Raw genomic sequence first — 19,780 nt, 5'->3', positions numbered from 1 at the left:
TGTGACGGCATCCCTTCTTCTCAAAGTTGCGTCATCTGGGAAGTCCCACCGTCTCCCCAAGCCTTTCAAGAACCAGATTCTCTTAGCCATCTCAAACATAAAGAATGGATGCCCAATGGATTCAGTCCCCAGCCCACAGCTCTACAATTCATATTAAAATTGATGGCACAGACTTACAACTTAGCTGCCATAGGGAAATAGTTCATCCCAAACCGCCACATAAAGAGAATTTCCCCCGTTCATGAATCTTGGCCTTCCAAATGCGGTTCCGTATGTCTCTATTAGGATCAACTGGAGCTTTTTTCGTGAGCTTTGCCGCTGATTTCACCGAAAAAACTCCGATCTACGTCCCGATCCACATTAGCATATCGTCTTTGGGTAGTTGGAGGAGACACACTTTTTCGACAATGCCACCGACCTCCTCCCCAAACATCGAATGAACCTTGGAGGAGTTCCATCTCCTTGGGGAATCCTCAATCAACTCATTCAGCATCATACCCTCTAGCATGTCCGAGATATCCTCCAAAACAGTCCGATCTGCGAAGACCCAATCTTCAAAGGCTCTAATGAATTTTTCACTGGCCAGTAGGAAACAAGAGTTTTTTTTTATGAAATCTCGCTCCGACAAAATATCTCTCCAACTCTCGGAGGCCAAAGACTTTTGCTCCGCGTCGAAAAAAATATTCTCAAGGCAGTATCTAAACGAAAGTAGCCGAACCTATAGCAGCGGGGAATTACTCGCAATATACTAGCCTAGTTTGGCTAAAAGGGCGGAGTTAATATCTTCAAAGCTCTGAAAGTCTAATCCTCCGCACTACTTAGGCTCACATAGCTTATCACATTTAACCAAACGCCATATACTTATCCTGGAGATCGTTGCCAAACCACTAAAAACGCCTCGTAAGCTTATCAGGCCCCCTACAAAATATTTTCGGGATCCGAAAGGTGGACATGGCATACGAGGGAATGGTTTGTATAACCGATTTCACCATCACGGTCCTCCTAACCGTAGACATCGCCTTAGCAATCCATCCTTCCAAGAGATCTTGAACTTTTTTCTCAATGAACTCAAAACTCTTCGTTCTACTCCTCCCTAGAAATAAAGGATTCCCAAAATAAACAGGATCCTCTTTAGCTTCCGGCATATGGAGTCATCTTCTAATAAGTCGCCTTTTCCATCTCACACAATTATTCGAAAAGAAGACTCCAGATTTTTGCGCGTCGATTCTTTGACCAAACTAATCTTGAAACATCTTGAGCACTCTCTGCAATCTCTTCACTTCACCCATCTTGGCCCAGAAAAAAAAGGAGGGTATCATCCACGAACATCAAATGAGAGATGATCGGAGAACTACTCCCAATGGAGATACTGTGGATCTTGCCTTTAGCCTCCTTCCGACTAAGCAAACGGCTAAGGACTTCCATACAATGATGAAGAGATAAGGGGACAATGGATCACCATGACGAAATTCTCTCTCAAGAATAATCTTCTCTAAAGGACTCCCATTAAGCAAAATCGCACTAGAGGCCGACGAGATACATACCCCAACGAGACTCATCATCTTCTCGGATATACTAAAGCACTTAAGCACATGGAGGATGAATCCCCACTCCATCCGGTCATAGGTTTTACTCATATCAATCTCTATACCCAATATGCCCTCTTTTCCTTTTTTTTCTCTTAAGCACACTCTCTCTAGCAATGATGGTGTTTTTCGCAATCCACCTCTCAGGGACAGAGGCGGATTGGAAGAGACATATCATGCGATCAAGATACTTTGCCAACCGCACCGTAATGATCTTGGTGAGGCAACCGCACCGTAATGATCTTGGTGATGGCCTTGAAGCAAAATCATTATGGTCGTCACCAAAATCATTATGGCGCGATTGACTAAGTATCTTGATTGCATGATCTCTCCTTTTCAGTCCGTATTTGAATTCGGCTGATGTTTCATCAATGCCTATTTTCTCCATTTATTCATTACATGCGTATATGCATACGTAAATCATTATTATTATTATTATTATTATTATTATTATTATTATTATTTATTAGGGATGGTAACAAATCCCATTATATTTAATACACGAATTGAGTTTATCAAGGAGGTCGTTGGAGAATCAAACACCGATGACGCTGGTGTGAAAATATGAGGGTGGAAACATTTGAATGAATAACGTTCACGTAAATATTACTTCTGATGTCATTGCAATGTCGGCATATAGTGACCTGCTCCTATTGTGATTTGATTGGCTTTGGCAAACAAAGTAAAGTACATGGTCATAAAAAAAAAAAAAAAATATATATATATATATATATATATATGTATATATATACAAAAAATATTAAAAAAATATCCATTTCAAAACTATTTGGTATTTAAATAATATATTTTTTAAGTATTTATCGAATAGTTAAAATTAGGTTGTTTAAATTTGTTTGTGACATTTTCGATACAATATATAAACAGTTTATTGAAGTAAAAACATTTATTGCAAGAGTTAAATAATTATTGACATTTGCGAATATTTATAAATTTTAGTTATTTAATTTATTTTAGATAAAATTTGCCCCCTTTATGAATTTTTTTATTTAAATTGAGCATTTCAGGTAGAAAAACTAAAAATTATGATATAGAATTAATACTCTTATATCGGGCAAATAATTTAGCTAAACCGTAGCTTTGGAAGAGGAATATGAAAAAGCTTTTTATCTTGAACGCGTTAATGCACAATCAACCAATAATGTACCAGCACCAACTCAATAATGGCTGGGGAAACAGACTTTATGATTAAAAATCATTTTATTTATAAATAAAAAAAACTCGAAATATCAGATGTGATTGTGAAGTCGTGAACTTTATAGAATTAATTAAATTGGGAGCAGACTACAATGGTGTGCCGTACAAGACAAGCATAGAGCACAACACTTGAAAACGACTTTATAAAAGGGCTAAAGTTTGACTACTCTATCGGAATACCCTCCAACGACAGATCTCGATGAGTCCCCATATGCAGTTCATGTTAATTTATTGGGTATTCTCTTCTCTCTCCAACAACCTTTGTGACCATTTATAATCCATATATATATTACTAGTCAAATGCATAACGAGCTTCAAGCATAACACTAGCCGTGGGTATCAAGCTTCACCCGTATTGCGTCATTGATTTTTTTATTTTTAATATTATAGTTTTACATAGTATATCCTCAATTGCATTAAATATTCAAAAACAAATTATCGTTAATAATATTTGTTGTGACGTTGTCTTTTCATGGACAAACGATACTCCGACTAAAAAAAAGATATGAAATAGTGGACTAAGTCTCATAAAATGATTTTAAGACTCAAGCTCAAAGGTAATCAAGTCCAATGGAGTTCTAGTCCATGCCGAATTGGGGCACGCTATTTGCCGAGTGAACAATTAAATATATAGGACTACCATTCAGTATCTCTCATCAAAGTTAATTCATGAAGACACTTTTTGAAAAAGCTCAATTACTACTATCAATTAAATTATATTCTGATTCATGAGTTTTCACTATCTTTAAAAATAGAACAAAACCACACCACATGTTCAAAAGACAATAGGGATTGGGAAGATCCGAAAACAGCAATCCTACTCCTAGACCATGTTTATCCTTTTTTTATGAACAGCAAGAAGACATGATATATTACTTGAATTTCGAAATCCCCGGTACTTCCAAAAGTGCGGTGAGAAGGTTTCTTCCTAAATTTTGTCACTCGCAAAAAATAAAATTATCGTTTCCACATGTTTGTAATCTCCCTCCCATTTTTCTTTCTGATAGTGAAAATGTATACAATTTTTCCCCAAACCCGTTCCAAGTTTTCTTCTGTCCCGTTTGAAAATAAAAGCAAAAGAAAGTGATAGAGTAAGGAAAAAAAAAAGATCATTATATTTATACCTCACCTTTCGTAGCCCCAAGTAAATGGACAAAGCGAACACGTGATTCGGGCTACACATTCATAACAACGACATCATCGACTATGAATGTAAAAAGGATGCAAAAATCACCCAAGTGAGTAGACCATTCTCTCGCTCAGCTCTTTGCCAACAACTCGCAAGTATCTCCGAAACAAGGATTCTAAGTAACTCCTCTGCGCCGGAAGAAAGAGTCCCATTACATCCTGCAACAACAAAGATAAAATAAAAGAGCTCTAGTCTTGGTTGAAATTTCTTAATCTTTGCAAGGCTTGGATGCGCCATCATCAAATACCCACTTTGTATTTCAGTTTCGTTCCGTTCATCCCGATCAACATGTTGGTGAGGTCCCCGGTTTCTGTTTGATCAGACTCCGAATCGCTAGATTCTCCATCGGATTCCTCGTCGGAGCTTTCTTCTTCATTCGGCTCCATATGCGTGTCGTTGCAGTCTTCTAAACCGACTTCCTCGTGCTGCAAAGCATTGGATGGTACTGAGGATTCTCCGTCTTGTAAGAGAGTGCAATCTGATAATATTACGTATCGCTGCCTATCGAGGGAAGGCTTGGCAATATCGAATGAGACCCATCTGGAAAAGGGAAACAAGAAATCAGCTCAATCACATCAAAGTCACTTTTTACATTTTTGCATAAAGAAGAAAGTACTTACTGGTACCGAAGAGGACAGAGAAGTTCTGATGGGTGATATGTTGCTTTGTATCTCATCTTGCTACAAGAGTGAATGTAATAGCCAAGATAATAGTACTGGAGACTTGGGCAATGGACTTGGTTCTCTTTCACCCAGTTTACTTCTTGCAGAGCTGAATACTTGCCGAGTGACAGAAAGGCAAAGTCCGGATCCCAAAATAAGTATTTACTAGACAAACATCTGGGCAAGATATCGATAACTCCAACAGCAACAAGTTTTCCGTCGATCACGTATTGCTGGTGGAAAGAGCCGAAACCACAGGGCGGTACTGTTAGATCGCTGGTAGGAGGAACAAAGATCAATGGACTATCAACCAGAAACCTTTTGTACGACTTCTCTGAGACTGAGGTGTCATCTGGTGCATCGTTATGCACTTTTATCTGATAACGCTTGTACAAGGCATATTCTTCGGGATCAAAGCTGGACCTTTTTAAATGAATCTCGAGCCTTCTTCTCTTTACAAGGGATTGCTTACAGGCACTTTGAGAGGTACAGGCTTCGCTTATTTTCCTGTCAGAAGATATTTCTGAGATAGTTGCATTCTCACCATTTTCATCTAGGGAAGCCTTATTGAGGCCGGAATAGAAGTTTATATGGCCATTGCAAGCTTTGGCTGAAAGACCAGTAGTTTCAGCCAGCTGTTTTAGGGAGCTCGTCAATTTCTCTGCAATTTCTTTGGGAGACGCATCTTTTTCATCGACAATTATTTTTGCCAATCCTGGCTGGTGAACATCCTCTGTGCCTAGTTCTACTTGCTTTTTTATTGCAGCCGATATTTGGAAGGCAATATTACTAGAGTAAAGAAGTGTTTCAGATCCTTCAATGAATAGTTTTCTTTTTCCTTGCGAAACCTTCTTAACAGAAGTCTTTGGCAATCGGACATCACTAGGGATTTCCCCAATTTCAATGCATTTGCATACTACATTATCGATCATGTCGGATAGATTTTTTAAGATTTTTTCCTCTGTTTTTTTACTGGACAGACATTCTTTAACTCCAGGGCTTGACACTTCAGCAGTAGCGGAGCTGTGTAATTCCTCAGACGCATTTGAACCCTTCTTTAATTTGAGCGGTTTGCTAGAATCCAGGTATCCCTCTAAAAATCTAGGCATAGGTTATTGTTAGTGCTACGCTAAAAGTAAATACCATAAGAAAAAGAATACATGCTCTTTCTGTTTTTGGAATACAGATGAGCTTTTCTACAATTTGTAAATAATTTAACAATGTAAAGATCTAAGAACCTTTGACAAAAACCAACTCATGCTCTTACACAGAGTTATATATAAAAAAAAAAATAAAAAAAAAAAAAAAAAAAAAAAAACGTGTTGACTAGTCAGTACTATGCTCTTTTTGCAGGTGTATTATATAATTAAGCGACAACTTTAAAATGTTTCAGCAACGTAGTAAACTAACAGCCTCTAAAAAAAATAACAAACTTATGATTTACAGTTTACATATTACACAAGGGGGGATTAGCTCATGGTAAGCTACCCCGCCAACTTTTTAGAGGTTTTGGGTTCGAAGTTCGAGTCACAACAAGGTTTCGATTAGAATTTTTTTTTATATATACACACTACAAAATCAAAGAAGCTTTAAAGCTTCCCTAAACCCAGAAGCCTAGAAGTTAACCATCCATTCACTTGGCATGCAATTAAAACAGCTAATTCGAATAACTAGACATCAAAAGGAAATATAACAATACCTCTGAAGTCGTCTAGTCACACGAAGTTGCTCTTTGGAAGGGACAAAAGCGGAAGCTTGCAAACGAATAGTATAAGAAGGACAACATGTCTTCTCCATCTCGGGTTTGTAGAGAAAAGAACCAGATCTCCTCCAACCTCGGTCCAATAGATCTAACAAAGACCATTTAGTTAGTTCCGTTCATTTTCCACTTTATCATTTAAGGTTTGGGTTGGAAACGGAAAATGCAAACGGGACAAAGTAGGAATCCCTAGCACACTCCACGTTTTGTGAGGATTGTGAAAACTTTGGAAATATATACATATATTTTTATAGGGAACATATGGTGAAAAATGTGTAGCTATAGTGTAGATTCCATGTTTCTTTGGAAAATCAAAATCAAAAGAAATTCACTTGTGTACGATGTTCATTTTGACTTTTCCATATGTATTACTCAAGCCCTGCTAGATTTACAAGTAATGCACTTTACAGACGATTTTCGTAAGCTTCTAGAATCGAGGCTTTGTTGTAAAAAAGAATCAACTTTACCAACCTTGATAGTCATTAACTGTGAGGCTGTGAGCCAATAAACCTACAAAACCCAGAAACATACAGATGGAATCAGAGTTATGGTCGCAATATACCATTGCATAATTTCGTGTTTGCAGAGAAATGAAAGTATACGGATTACAGCTGGATCGAAAATCATATATCAATCCGGACATAAACTTAAGAATAGGATAAAATTCTCAGTTTTTGCAAATCTTTTACAAATGCTCATCTTTTAAGCTTGTTGCAACTTGTTTCTAACAGACAACTCACAATCGTGCGAACTTAAGTGCATAACCCAGAATCCAGGGATTCAACAGTTGACTGAAGTTTGAGAAAGCAAACTCCCAGAATTTCTATATTTGATAAAAAGAAGAAACTTTGATTGTGGCTAGTTCATAACACAAACTATAGATTCAAACTAAAAGAGGAAATAAATCCACACAAAGCAGTAACTCCAAATCGCAATCTAATTAGACCAAGGCAAGCAAAATGAAATAAAATCACGAATTCCAATCCAATTCCGAAATGAACAAACCAAAACACAATCCGATCGATAACCGAACCCGATCAGCTGTAATCAAAATAATCATAGTTGATCGAGGTAGGTATAGACGAACCGTGCGAGACGCTGGTCCGACCGGGAGATCTGCAGTAACCGCAAGAGCTCCGGTTTCTTCCACAGTCGCCGACCTTGCTCTCTCCTCCGCCGAAGACGCCATTGTTGTCGCTGGTCTTCCTGCTACTGCTCGCCTCGCTCCTCGTCTTCCCTGACATTTTCGCTCTTCGGTCCTCTTCTCAATCCGATGATGTTCTTCAAAGTTAATAGACACAAAAAGAAGTTTCTTTATTTTTCTTGAGTAGATCGGGTGAGCTGAACGACGTCGTTTCCTGTATGAGATGGAATCGTAAGTTCGGAGGCTTTCAGTTTTCAAACGTAGGTGACGAGGATAAGAATGGATTAGATTTGGACAACTGGAATTAGAACAAACTCAAACCTTATTTTATTTTGCTCAAGAAAAAAAAAAAGGATAATTAAGGGGATTTCAACAATATTAATGTGTAAATTAATATAAAAGACAATAAAAATCAAATCAATCATTCAGTGTAACTAATTGGATTACATGAATAATAAAATCAAATCAGTCGATTTTAAAACAAAGAATAATAATATAATTTGCTATTTCAATAATAATGTCACATCATCAATTTTAGCTACATTTGAAACTTAGTTGAAACGTTATTTAGATTGCAATTTCAACGTTTCAAGTTAGTTATTCTATGTAATTTTTCTATTTTTAATGTTTACAGCGTTTATTAAGAAAGTAATAAAACTTGAGAAAGTAATAAAATAATCCATAAATTCCCCTAAATACCCTCAATTTACTACTAGATTCAGCATTTTATTCAACCACATCATACTGTAAAAATAACTTTTATAACAACTAAATCTGATTAAAAAAATAGAGAAATCACTTGATGTAGGCCACTTATATTTACAGTTAGATCAATTAAGAAATAGCTTTGATTTTATTTTATCTAAATTTTCATTATTGTTTTACACATTATTAGAAAGAGATTCGATGTAATGCCAGGTTAGGTCGATCCTCTCGTGGGAAATGACATGTAAACCATGTGAGAGAATTCGAGATGCTTCTTTGATATCGAGTTAATGCCATTTATGGCCGTCCACGAAATAAAAAGACCCAATTTAATTCGGGTTAATCAGACAACATGAATTTATAAATTATCAACATGTTGCATGCAGAAGAGAACATTATTAAGCGTCCCATAAGACGACATAACTACATTGATAAAAGTAATGAAAAAAAAAGACTTATTCGATAGGTTTGTTTTCAATTCATATTATTCTCACAATTATTGAGACTTTTGTTTTCCTTGAATGAGGAGGATAGTATAATGATACAATAAAGTTTAAAGTCCAAACACACGTTTGTAAAAAAAAATTGAGTTCAATTAAAGCACTATTATTTCCATTGAAGCTTTTAATCTCCCAAATAAAACAACCTTTGTGTTTCTTTCCCTGAAAAAAAAAATTGCTTTTGTCTTGCTAGAAAAAAAGAGACCAATGATTTTTCTTCTCCAAGGATTGATCACATTCCATGATCGTCCTCTTCTTTGTAGTGATTTCTTAGTATGTTTTTCACGCTCTCTGTACTTCTTTCTCTAAAAAAAATTGCTTTATTCTTGCTAGAAAAAAAGAGACCAATGATTTTTCTTCTCTAGGGATTGATCACATTCCGTGATCGTCATTTGCAGTGATTTCTTACTCTCTTTCACGTTCTTGAGATAACTTTTTTTATTATTATTATTTTCTCATTCATATATTTCATATACTTGATTATATGAAACATTTAAACTCAAGTTACAAATAAATTTTTTAAAGATCAAATAATGAAAGACAAATTGTTATTATTTAAAATATTGAACCCAGTAAAAAGAGATCTCACAAATAAGAGATAGCGCCACCCAAACTACATCGTCAGTTGCACCCATATCTATAAACACATTAAATTATGAAATTTAGAACTTTAATATGAATAAATGCGAGTCTTTCTCATTGGTTTTTATTTTTGTATCCTTTATATTGAAAAATATGACCAACTAAATTACATGACAAATAGTAATCGCAACTAGCCAATATTTCATGATTTTTAGCAAATAGTCAAGATTGACGATGTAGCAGTTCAACTAAAAATCTTGTATCGATTTTATCCTTATTATTTTTAATTGGATTGTTTAAAAAATCATTAATTAATTTGCAGTAATGCATACACTCTTAGGTCACTCGTCCACACTCCCCAACGACCTAATTATTTATTTCTTAAAGGACTCGTAGCTCTTCGCCTCTTGCACGGATCTCACGGCGTTGGGTCCCTCCGGTGCGGGTTTCTTAGTCCTCTATGATCTCCAATTATGTTGTCTATGCATGTGTCGGCCGCCATCTATCTCATTGATCTCTTCGCTCGGTTGCTATTCTCTTCTTATGTGCCAGCTCTTTATACGGGGTCGTTCTTCACTTCCACCATGTATCTTCTGCCGTCGTGAGGATAGGAGGGAGTGAGGGTCGAGGGAAATGATACGAGCAGTGTTGGTTAACGCCCTTACTTATTTAACATATTAAATAAATAAAAATAAAAATAAAAATATTGAAGGTATGGGAAATCAATCGTCGTTAGAAGAAATGTTAAAACTTAGTGTACATAAGAAAATATGTTCGTCACTTCATATTCACATCTCAAACTGTCATCACTGGAAGACTCTAGAAATTCTCGTTGATTCGTTGCTTATTGTGCTTTCATTGAGCAATTGAAGGGAGAACAAGGGACAACATGTTACTGTGATTTTTCTGGTGTTGAGGCATTCGATTAGGTAGAAATGATGCACACGTAGTCACTGATCTTCCGTCTCAACTATGCGGACTGACCCACATTTAATTAACCAGAACTGTGGTGATTAGTGAGAAGATAAGCCCAAAAATCTCAACGTTGTATGAACTTCGTTTTTTTTCCCCGCATGTAAAGAGAGAGATGGAGATTTATTTATTTTTTTTAAAATTTAAAATGTTAAATAAATAAGGGCATTATCGGGTTTTCAAAAGATTGTCAAAGTCAATAAAAGGTTCACTATATATATATATATATATATATATATATATATATATATATATATATATATATATATATGGCATAGTTATTAATTTGTAAGTATAATGTTGTCATTTTCTTTAAATTAATGATATTTGAAACCAAAAATACGAAATACAAACTTATATACGCGTCATTTTTACTTAAATTATTAAACTTATTTGTGATATCTATTCATAAAATCTAAAAGATAAACTTTAGAGTGTCCTGGATGCGGTGCAGGGATAAGAACACGAAGCTTTTTCACCGCAAGACTTCTGCTAGGAGGAAGAGAAACGCTATCAGAGGTTTGGAGGATGATCACGGGGATTGGCACAGTGGAGACACTGAGATAGAGAGGATCGTCTCTGGTTACTTTGGTGACATTTTCTCTTCAGCGAGGCCTTCTTCGCAGAGAATCGAGTTAGTTTATGCGGGCGTACAACCTAGGATCTCAGAGGCTTTGAACGCCGAGTTGGAGCGCCCTTTTGAGCCAGTGGAGGTGAAAAAGACGCTTTTCTCGATGGATGCGATCAAGGCCCCGGGAAGTGACGGCTTTCCCGCGATTTTTTACCAGAGATATTGGGACGTAGTAGGCGAATCGGTCTTGAAGACCTGCCTTGGGATTCTTAACGACGGGGACGAGGTGGCCACCATTAATGATACTGTGGTCACCCTTATCCCCAAAGTCGAGGACCCGAGACGGGTCAGCGATTTCAGACCAATTAGCCTGTGCAATGTGATCTATAAGATAGTGACCAAGTGCTTGGTCAACCGTCTTAAGACTACTATGCACGACGTTATTTCTGAGTCCCAGAGCGCTTTCGTTGGTGGTAGACTGATCTTCGATAATGTCATGGTTGGTTTCGAGGCTCTCCACACGATGAAGCGGAAACGCTTCGGTAACGGAAAGTGTGCGTCTCTCAAGCTTGACATGGCGAAGGCTTTCGACAGGGTTGAGTGGGCCTACCTGGAGTCGATGATGCTGAGACTGGGATACAGCACGCGGTGGGTGCACCTTATCATGAGATGCGTCACTTCAGTCAGATTTGCTTTCAACATCAACGGCTCTATCCGAGGCAGTGTGACCCCTTTCAGAGGCCTCCACCAGGGGGACCCTCTCTCTCTTTTCCTTTTCCTCTTCTGCTCTGAGGGTCTCTCAAGCCTCTTTCAAGCGAGTGAGGAATCTGGAGCGATTTCAAGAGTCCGGTTCCGGGATCTTCATGTGTCACACCTTCTCTTTGCGGATGATGGCTTGGTTTTTTGCCGAGCGATACCGGACGAGTGTGAGAGGGTTACTGACATTTTACGGACTTATTCTGAGGCCTCGGGCCAGATGGTGAACTTTCAAAAGTCCGATGTTTGTTTCGGTACGGAGGTTAGCGATGAGGAGGGTGAGGTTCTGGCTCAGATCCTAGGTGTCAGGAAGACGGACTGCCATAAGCGATACCTGGGTCTTCCTGCGTTCACTGGTCGGAGGAAGGCGGAGCATTTCGGTTTTGTGAGAGACCGCGTTTGGGCTAAGATTAAGAGTTGGAATGGCCTCTCCCTCTCGCAGGCTGGCAGAGAGGTCCTCATTAAATCCGTCCTTCAGTCGATCCCCAGTTACGTGGCCTCGTGCCACAAGATCCCGCTGCGTTTGATTAGAGACATTCACTCGGCGATCGCCAGATTCTGGTGGGGGGGGGGGGGTGGAACGGCGACGAAGAAGATCCACTGGTGCAAGTGGGAGGCCCTCATGCGACACAAGTCAGAGGGCGGGATGGGCTTCAGAGATCTGGAGAAGTCCAACCAGGCCATATTGGCTAAGAGTGTCTGGAGGCTTCTCAGGAGACCGGATAGTCTGGTAGGACGAGTCTATAGACAGAGCTACTTTCCCGACGACGATATTATGACGGCTCTCCCTGGCTCGTGTAACTCCTCCATATGGCGCAGTCTTCTTTGGGGACGTGAGATCATTCAGTCCGGTTCGAGATGGCGGATCGGGGACGGGGAGTCTGTGTTGGTCATGGGCGACAGTTGGGTTCCGAGGGACAGACCGGCCACCTGGATTGACCCCCCTTGCCACCTGGATTGACCCCCCTTGGATTCCCCCCGATATGCGGGTAGCTGAGCTTATGAGACCCGACGGTAGCTGGGACGTTGATCTTATCACAGTGATGTTCGGTGAGGAGGACGCTGCGGCGATCCTGAGCATTCCGTGTGGGGGTGAGGGCACTCCTGACGTACGACGCTGACATTTCACTGAGAACGGAGAGTACTCCGTTAAGAGTGGCTTCCGTGTCGCGATGGAGAGAGCCAGTACTCCGGTCGCCAGCTCTTCAGATCCGACGGTGATGGAGAAGTGGTGGACGAAGTTCTGGCAGCTGAGAGTTCCTCGTAAGGTGAAACTCTTTTGTTGGCTAGTCTGTTTAGGCCAGATCCCGGCCAGAGCAGTCTTAGCCAAGAAGAGGATCACCTCTGATGACAGCTGCCCTGTCTGTCAGGAGGCGAGATGTACTGTTTTCCACACCTTTTGGGGTTGTAGGTGGAGCATGAGAGTTTGGAAAGAGGTGGGCTTTGGCCACATTCTTCCGCCTTTCAGAGACGGCGATGTTTTCGACGCTATCCTCAGAGCGACAGAGACCCTTGAGGTTCGTTTCCATGAGCTTTTCATTACTATTATTTGGAAACTTTGGAACCACATGAACAATGTCTTGGCCGGGAGATCAGCTTGGAGCCAGCCTCAGCTTGTCCAGTGGACGGTGAACTTCCTCGAGGAGTACAGAGCGGCTACAGTTGGGGACACTCCGACGAACATGAGGGTGACTACGACCCCCAGATGGGCCCCCCTAGGGACGAGACCCTCTCGATTAACGTCGACGCGGCTCTCGCTCGCGACCATGGAGGCTTCGGTGTTGGTTGTATAGTTCGAGACCACACCGGAGAGGTGATCGCCTCGCATACGCTTTTCCTGGCTAGGGGGTTCTCCCCCCAGCTTGCGGAAGCGTATGCTGTCCTCCAGGGCATAAAGCTAGTTCGCAACGTCGGTGGCAGGAGAGCGGAGATCCAGTCTGACTGCTTGGGGGTGGTGAGGATGATTGATGAGGACGTGACGCCTGCAACAGAGCTTGAGACGATCTTGCACCGCATCTTCAGAGAGGTGAGGGAGCTTGAGGCATTTCGCATTATGCATATTTCTCGTCTTTGTAATGTTGCAGCGCATAATCTAGCGCGCTACGCGGTTAACCATCACTCGTCCTCGACCTTGCTGAGTTTAGTCCCGCCTTGTTCGGAAGAGGCCATTAGGGCCGATGATCGCGAGTTGAGGTCCCGCATGGCCTCCTAGGGCCCTGTTGTTTGAGTTTTTATCTGTTTTCCTTTTCGTTGGTTTCTGTTTTATTCCTATCTTTGTAATCACGTTTTTCCTCCGCCATACGTGAGGGCTTTTATGATATTTCGTGGCACCGACCACGTTTCCTCAAAAAAAAAAAAAAAAAAAAAAGATAAACTTTCCATACTAAAAAAAGAACGTTTCCTAATTCCCACAATTTCGTATTAGCACGCATGGAACGATGCGCATAATCATATACGGTAAACTTAAAAGAGCTCTAACTAAAAAGAAACCGTGAACGTAAAGAGCAAATAGTTACGTTTACTTTCAAAATTCAAAAAGACTTCACTCACATGAATTAATAATAAATAAAAAACCAGTGAAAAATAATTTTATATATAAAGAATATAAAAGAGGGCAATCTCGTGATTATCCACCCACCAAAAAGCAACAACCTGAGAAACGTAGTCTTTAAGTGAGAGAAACAACAAGAGCAGTTCCATTGATTTTACCTATTTCGGACTCCAAATCACCTGATATTTACCATTTAATGCCACTCTCGTTCGTCTCTATTTCCGATCTCTCTCTCACTCACTTCCTCTCTCTCCGTCTCCTTCTCTGCAATTTCTCTTTCAGGGTTTCAAGCTTCGACTTTTCGCAAAAATGGCTTTCCTCTGAACTTCAGTTTCTATTTTAGCTGACTCTCTCTTGCTATCTCTCGTCCTCTAGCTGACCTGAGCTTTGCGGAAGCAAAAACGGCGGTTTCTCGCTGAGAACCTTCACAGTTTCTGGCGATTCGGAGAGGAATGTCGTTGACAACGTAGTTTTTGAATTCGTCCTCCGTTTTAGATCTATCTATTTTTTGTCTCCGACGAAGAAGACGAAGTGTTTAACCCTAGGTTTTAGGAGATTTTATTAATTTATTAGTTTTTCGGTTCCCGGACTTTGGATTTTTGGAGATGAATCGGAGTTTCAGGGCACCGGAGTCGCAGATGTTGGCGGCGATGAAACAGAGGCAACAATTACGAGCCTCTGTCATGAAGGAAAAAGAAGAAGAGCTCTCATTGTTCTTGGAGATGAAAAAGCGCGAGAAGGAAAGGAACGATCTTCTTCTCAATCACTCTGAAGAGTTCGACGCTCCATTAGGTATACAACTATAACTATAACTATATATATATATATATATATATATATATATATATATATATATTTTTATTTCCGAGTTTGAAGTTTTTGGAGTGTTTAAAGTTTCTTGGTTCCATTATTGTTGATTTTGTTTGAGTTTTGGTGATACTCCAACTATTGTAGGAGCTAAGCCTGGCACGTCTCCGATTTTCAATCTTTTGTCGTCGAATCCGGCGCCTCCGCGGAAGACCGTTGCTGACGATTTTCTCAATTCTGAAAGCGATAAGAATGATTATGACTGGTAAAGCTTAAGCATCTTTGTTTTGGCATTATCATTTAAAAATGCTTTTTGTTTACATGTTATCATCATGGAAGAGGACAGATTAGTGTTTTTGATAGAACAAACACATGGAAAGTCAGACTTTCTGCGGAAATGGTAAATTTATTGTTTTTTTTTTTTTTTTCATTTGTCAAGAGGGAATCTAGATTTAGAGGAATTTTTAAATATGAGATTAAATAATTGGGACATTTCTGTACACTATATCAATGTCTTGTGCAGTTGTTGGATTTGATTCCCTTGGGTAGATACAGTGTGTATTATGTTATAAGCATATTACAGAGTGGTGTTTATATGACTTGAATATATATTTGTTCTTGTATGACCCTCATATTGGTTCTTGATATATTTCTGCTCCGAATGTTCTATAATTTTAGACAAATATTTGAGATATAAATTTAATAGTAATAAAATTAAGGAAACCTGCCTAGTTATCTTGTGTATATGAAAGTATCTTCTCTGGATTTTGCTCTAATAGTTAAAATGGTATCTCTGGGTTTGTATTTCCATTTCTATTAATTGTATAATAGAAATATCAACAAGTTTATTTATAGTCATGTGATTAGATCCGTGCTATTATTTGCTAATTTCCGCCTTAACATGTGGTGAATTCTGCTTTATGATTGGTTCAGGCTGTTAACTCCCCCGGGGACTCCTCTTTTTCCTTCTTTGGAGATGGAATCGCAACGGACTGTAATGAGTCAGATGGGTACACCAAAGGCCCGTCCTACATCTTTGAAATCTAGAGTAAGTACTTTTTATTTTACTATGTGACTGTCATCATGATGTTTTCATAAATCCAGTGAATAGTTTTGCTTGATGATAGGCATCATAGTTACGTGCTAGTGAAATTCGATGTGTTCTATCTATTTGGTTTATAATTTTTTTCGTGAACTTTCCGCTTCTATAATTTAGTCAAGATCACAATCAATGATCATGCTTGATTAGTTGCGTGGACTTAAGAATGACAAACTCGGGATAGCTTATCTAGTAAAACTACAAAAATCTCAGCCTGGTAACGTTTGCCTGTGACGATCGGGAAGCAGTTTTGACCCAAAAAAAAAAAAATATAACTTTGATCATCTTTACTTCTCACCTTTATTTATTGAGTCTTAGAAGCGCTGGCTACTTTATCCTTCTCTCGGTATCATCGTCCTTTGAATTTAATTAATGCAAGTTGGTTTGCATGAGACTATGTAAATTCTTATATTCTGGCCCATTGCTTAGTAAAGATTTTCAATTTGGTTTTAGTTGGCAAACCCTCAGCTAGACATTCCTGCCAGAAGCAGTGGTTTAGCACCTAAACAACCAGCTTCATCACCTGGGTTAAATTCTTCGAGAATCGGAATGAATTCTTCTAGTTCTGTTACGCGGAGACCATCATCATCAGGGGGTCCGGGATCGAGACCTTCAACACCAACGGGGCGTCCCACATTGACACCATCGGCCAGAACTTCAAGACCATCAACGCCTACTTCTAGACCATCCCTTCCCTCAAGTAAGTCAACGGTCCCTGTTTCTAAACCCGCAGTTTCTTCTGCAACCAAGCCCTCGAGCACGTCCAAGCCGACCATAGCCTCGAGATCCACTACGCCATCAAGGTCCACAGCCAGATCTTCAACGCCGACCTCTAGACCGACTGTACCGCCGCCCAAGTCAACATCGCGAGCACCGACACCGACTCGTCGGCCTTCGACCCCATCGTCCTATTCCGCTCCGAGTATTTCCGGTCCGGCTTCGCTTACGAGATCCACTAATTCAGTTTCAAAACCGGTTTCTTCTTCTGCGACGAGTAGAAACCCAGCGCCCTCGCGCGGGGCATCTCCCACGGTTAAATCGAGGCCATGGAAGCCCTCGGAGATGCCTGGCTATTCCCTCGACGCTCCACCGAACTTGAGAACGACGCTCCCCGATCGGCCGCTCTCGGCCAGTCGGGGCAGGCCCGGAGCTCCGAGCCCACGGTCTTCATCGGTCGAGCCCGGCCCGGCTGGAAGGCCGAGACGACAATCTTGCTCCCCTTCGAGGGGGCGGGCCCCGAACGGGGCCGCTCACCCTAGCGGAGCCTCTGTCCCTGCGATCCGCCGTTCTCCGTACAAAATCAGCGATAACTCGAGCCCCGCCTCGATGGGAACGAAAATGGTGGAGAGGGTTATAAATATGCGGAAACTTGTGCCCCCGAAGCAAGACGATAAACTCTCTCCCCGAGGTAACCTCTCTGCGAAATCTTCGTCCCCGGACAGCTCAGGCTTTGGTAGATCGCTCTCAAAGAAGTCTCTAGATATGGCCATACGCCACATGGTACGTAAAATCTCATCATCTTTTACTTCTCTATATGTTTGATCACACAGACCACCTTTCATCTCCCTTTTGCAACTATGTAAAAATGAGCTTTTTGACCTGGACTCATGTTTAATCGGTAAAAAACGAGATCAACCGTGTTTAACTGGTTTTAAAACATAGTTTTTTTTAGGGTATTTAAATTTTGACAATGTACATGGCTTAATTTAATCAGATAAACATCAACGGAGAGACCCAAAAAGAGAACAGGGGACAAATGATTTGGATTCCACATTGTGTTATTAATATTTTAACAATTTTTTAGATTATGTCATACGTATCTTGTGTACATTTTTGGCTCCAGGATATAAGCAGGCGAAGCATTCCGGGGAATCTACGGCCGTTGATGACAAACATTCCCGCGTCCTCGATGTACAGCGTGAGATCGGGGGGTCCCACGAGGAGCAGAACGATCAGCGTTTCTGACTCTCCACTAGCCACGAGCAGCAACGCTAGCTCCGAGCTCAGCGTTAACAACAATGGCCATTGCTTGGACGGAGGAGGGAGTGAGATGGAAGACGAGATGGCCGGCGAGCGAGGTGGCAGATCCCCCGCTAGAATGCGTTGTAGATGATCATTCCCATTACCATTGCATATAAAACTGCTATTTCTTTTTTTATTTGAATTCTCAATCTAGCTAACCTGAGTTGTGCTTCAATGGGCAATGTGAAGTTTATCTGAACAACAAAAGAAAAAAATTTGATTGACGGTTCACTTTTGAAAATGTAATAATTAGTGTATTAGCTTAGTTAGTACTTAGTAGTGATACTCTGAAGAACAATCTTCCTTGCTCATATATTTTTTTTAATTCATGGTGTGGTGTCGTGCCTTGTTTTCGATGATTATAGGGAAAAAAAAATTAAAAAGAGAAAGTTAGCTTACGTCATTTTCCAAGTCATATTTGTTTCTTTGGCTTTTTGTACAAGCAACGTCAAATCAAATTTCAAACATAAAACTTCTCTTTGGTTAGAAGCCAAACCATCAAAGTTGTCCTTTACTCTCAGTCTCATGGAAGCTATTTTGTGAGTTTCTAATAAGAAAACAAGTATCCCAATCTGGCAGCGCTACATTAAAATATTAAGCAGAAAGCTGCAAAGAAAGTGGGTGGACCACTCTATCGCATAGCGATTAGACCATTTGAGCCTCTTTACTTGTGTGTCATCGTGTATCAAACCCATGGTGGGGACCACAAGTAGATGCCAAAAAGTAAGCTCAAGCTTCACAATAAATGATAAAATCATTGTAATGGCGTTGGCAAAAGCCACCTTGTGCTTGAAAACTGTCGAGAAGCTTTCAAGATGGTAACATCTCTTCTTTACACCAAAGAAATTTGCATATAACGCCACTCATCTATATAGGTTTGAAGAACAACCAAATGTCGTTTTCCCAAGGAGGAAAGAAAACAAAAAAGACCCACATAATATATAAGAAATTGTTTTTCAAGTGTGTCTTTCAAAGAAGTGTGGAAGCAAGCCGGTGTATAGAATATATGATTCTTTTCCATCCCCGTGAACAGTTGTGCTGTTGAAGGAAAGAAAAGGAAATCTCTGAATGGCTAGAGATTTGGCCTTCACGTGATCTATGTCTTACTTCTATAGATACGTCTTAATCTGTTTGCAGTTTGGACACGATTGTACTGCATACTATTTGTGCAATGTGTAGTTTTTGATAAGGTAATCCATTGAATTGGATATATACATGTATTAACTGAATTCTATGGTTGAAAACATCGTTTTAATAATTTAAAATAAAGTTGACCAATTTAACCGGAAATAAAGTGTACTTCTTGAAATTATTCTGAGTTTAAAAAAATTGAAAATAAATCCAGTTAATCGTTAACTACAAAGTTAATTGATAAAATTCATTTTAACTTGATATTTTTGGCTAAGGTTAATCAAATCCAAACTTCCACTCATGCAAAATAAAAAAAAATTCTATTTACATATTTTTAAAATATTTGTTTGATATTTTAGGCTCTAATTAATTTTGTCTACCGTTTCAAAGGAAAATGATGGTACAAATTGAAAGGATTAAAATGAAGAGAACCCATTATTTTAAAAATATTGTATTTTTAAACAAGTAATTTTCTCAAACGAAAATGAACAAACTCCTCTTGCCGAGACCCGAGCATAATAGTAAAAAA

At 39.7% G+C, this 19,780-nt stretch overlaps 2 protein-coding genes across 3 annotated transcripts; one reads left to right on the top strand and one right to left on the bottom strand.

The window, feature by feature from the left end:
* Positions 1-3,490: 3,490 nt before the first annotated feature.
* On the bottom strand, positions 3,491-7,830 carry LOC149379630 (arginyl-tRNA--protein transferase 2-like). The gene is made up of 6 exons (XM_089603625.1): positions 7,499-7,830; positions 6,883-6,921; positions 6,352-6,502; positions 4,611-5,753; positions 4,242-4,530; positions 3,491-4,148 (listed from the first exon to the last, which is right to left on the bottom strand). Exons 1-6 carry the CDS (start codon positions 7,653-7,655, stop codon positions 4,032-4,034), a joined length of 1,896 nt encoding a protein of 631 aa, XP_089459751.1. The 5' UTR covers positions 7,656-7,830; the 3' UTR covers positions 3,491-4,031.
* A 6,518-nt stretch (positions 7,831-14,348) lies between these two features.
* Positions 14,349-18,369, top strand: LOC149379629 (flocculation FLO11-like protein). Of its 2 annotated transcripts, none has more exons than XM_089603019.1 (5): positions 14,349-14,984; positions 15,147-15,264; positions 15,933-16,051; positions 16,571-17,598; positions 17,942-18,369. In XM_089603019.1, exons 1-5 carry the CDS (start codon positions 14,798-14,800, stop codon positions 18,209-18,211), a joined length of 1,722 nt encoding a protein of 573 aa, XP_089459145.1. In that variant the 5' UTR covers positions 14,349-14,797; the 3' UTR covers positions 18,212-18,369. The 2 variants fall into 2 exon arrangements, with proteins under 2 accessions (XP_089459145.1, XP_089459144.1); XM_089603018.1 differs by having other exon boundaries at positions 14,357-14,984; positions 15,933-16,047; positions 16,552-17,598.
* The last annotated feature ends 1,411 nt before the right edge of the window (positions 18,370-19,780 follow it).

Source organism: Urtica dioica, chromosome 12, assembly GCF_054948205.1.
Source record: "Urtica dioica subsp. dioica isolate 48M chromosome 12, U.dioica_male_clone48M_v1_H2, whole genome shotgun sequence".
NCBI lineage: Eukaryota > Viridiplantae > Streptophyta > Magnoliopsida > Rosales > Urticaceae > Urtica > Urtica dioica.
The sequence above is the reverse complement of the archived record's forward strand: the minus strand, read 5'-3'. Positions and strand labels throughout refer to the sequence as shown.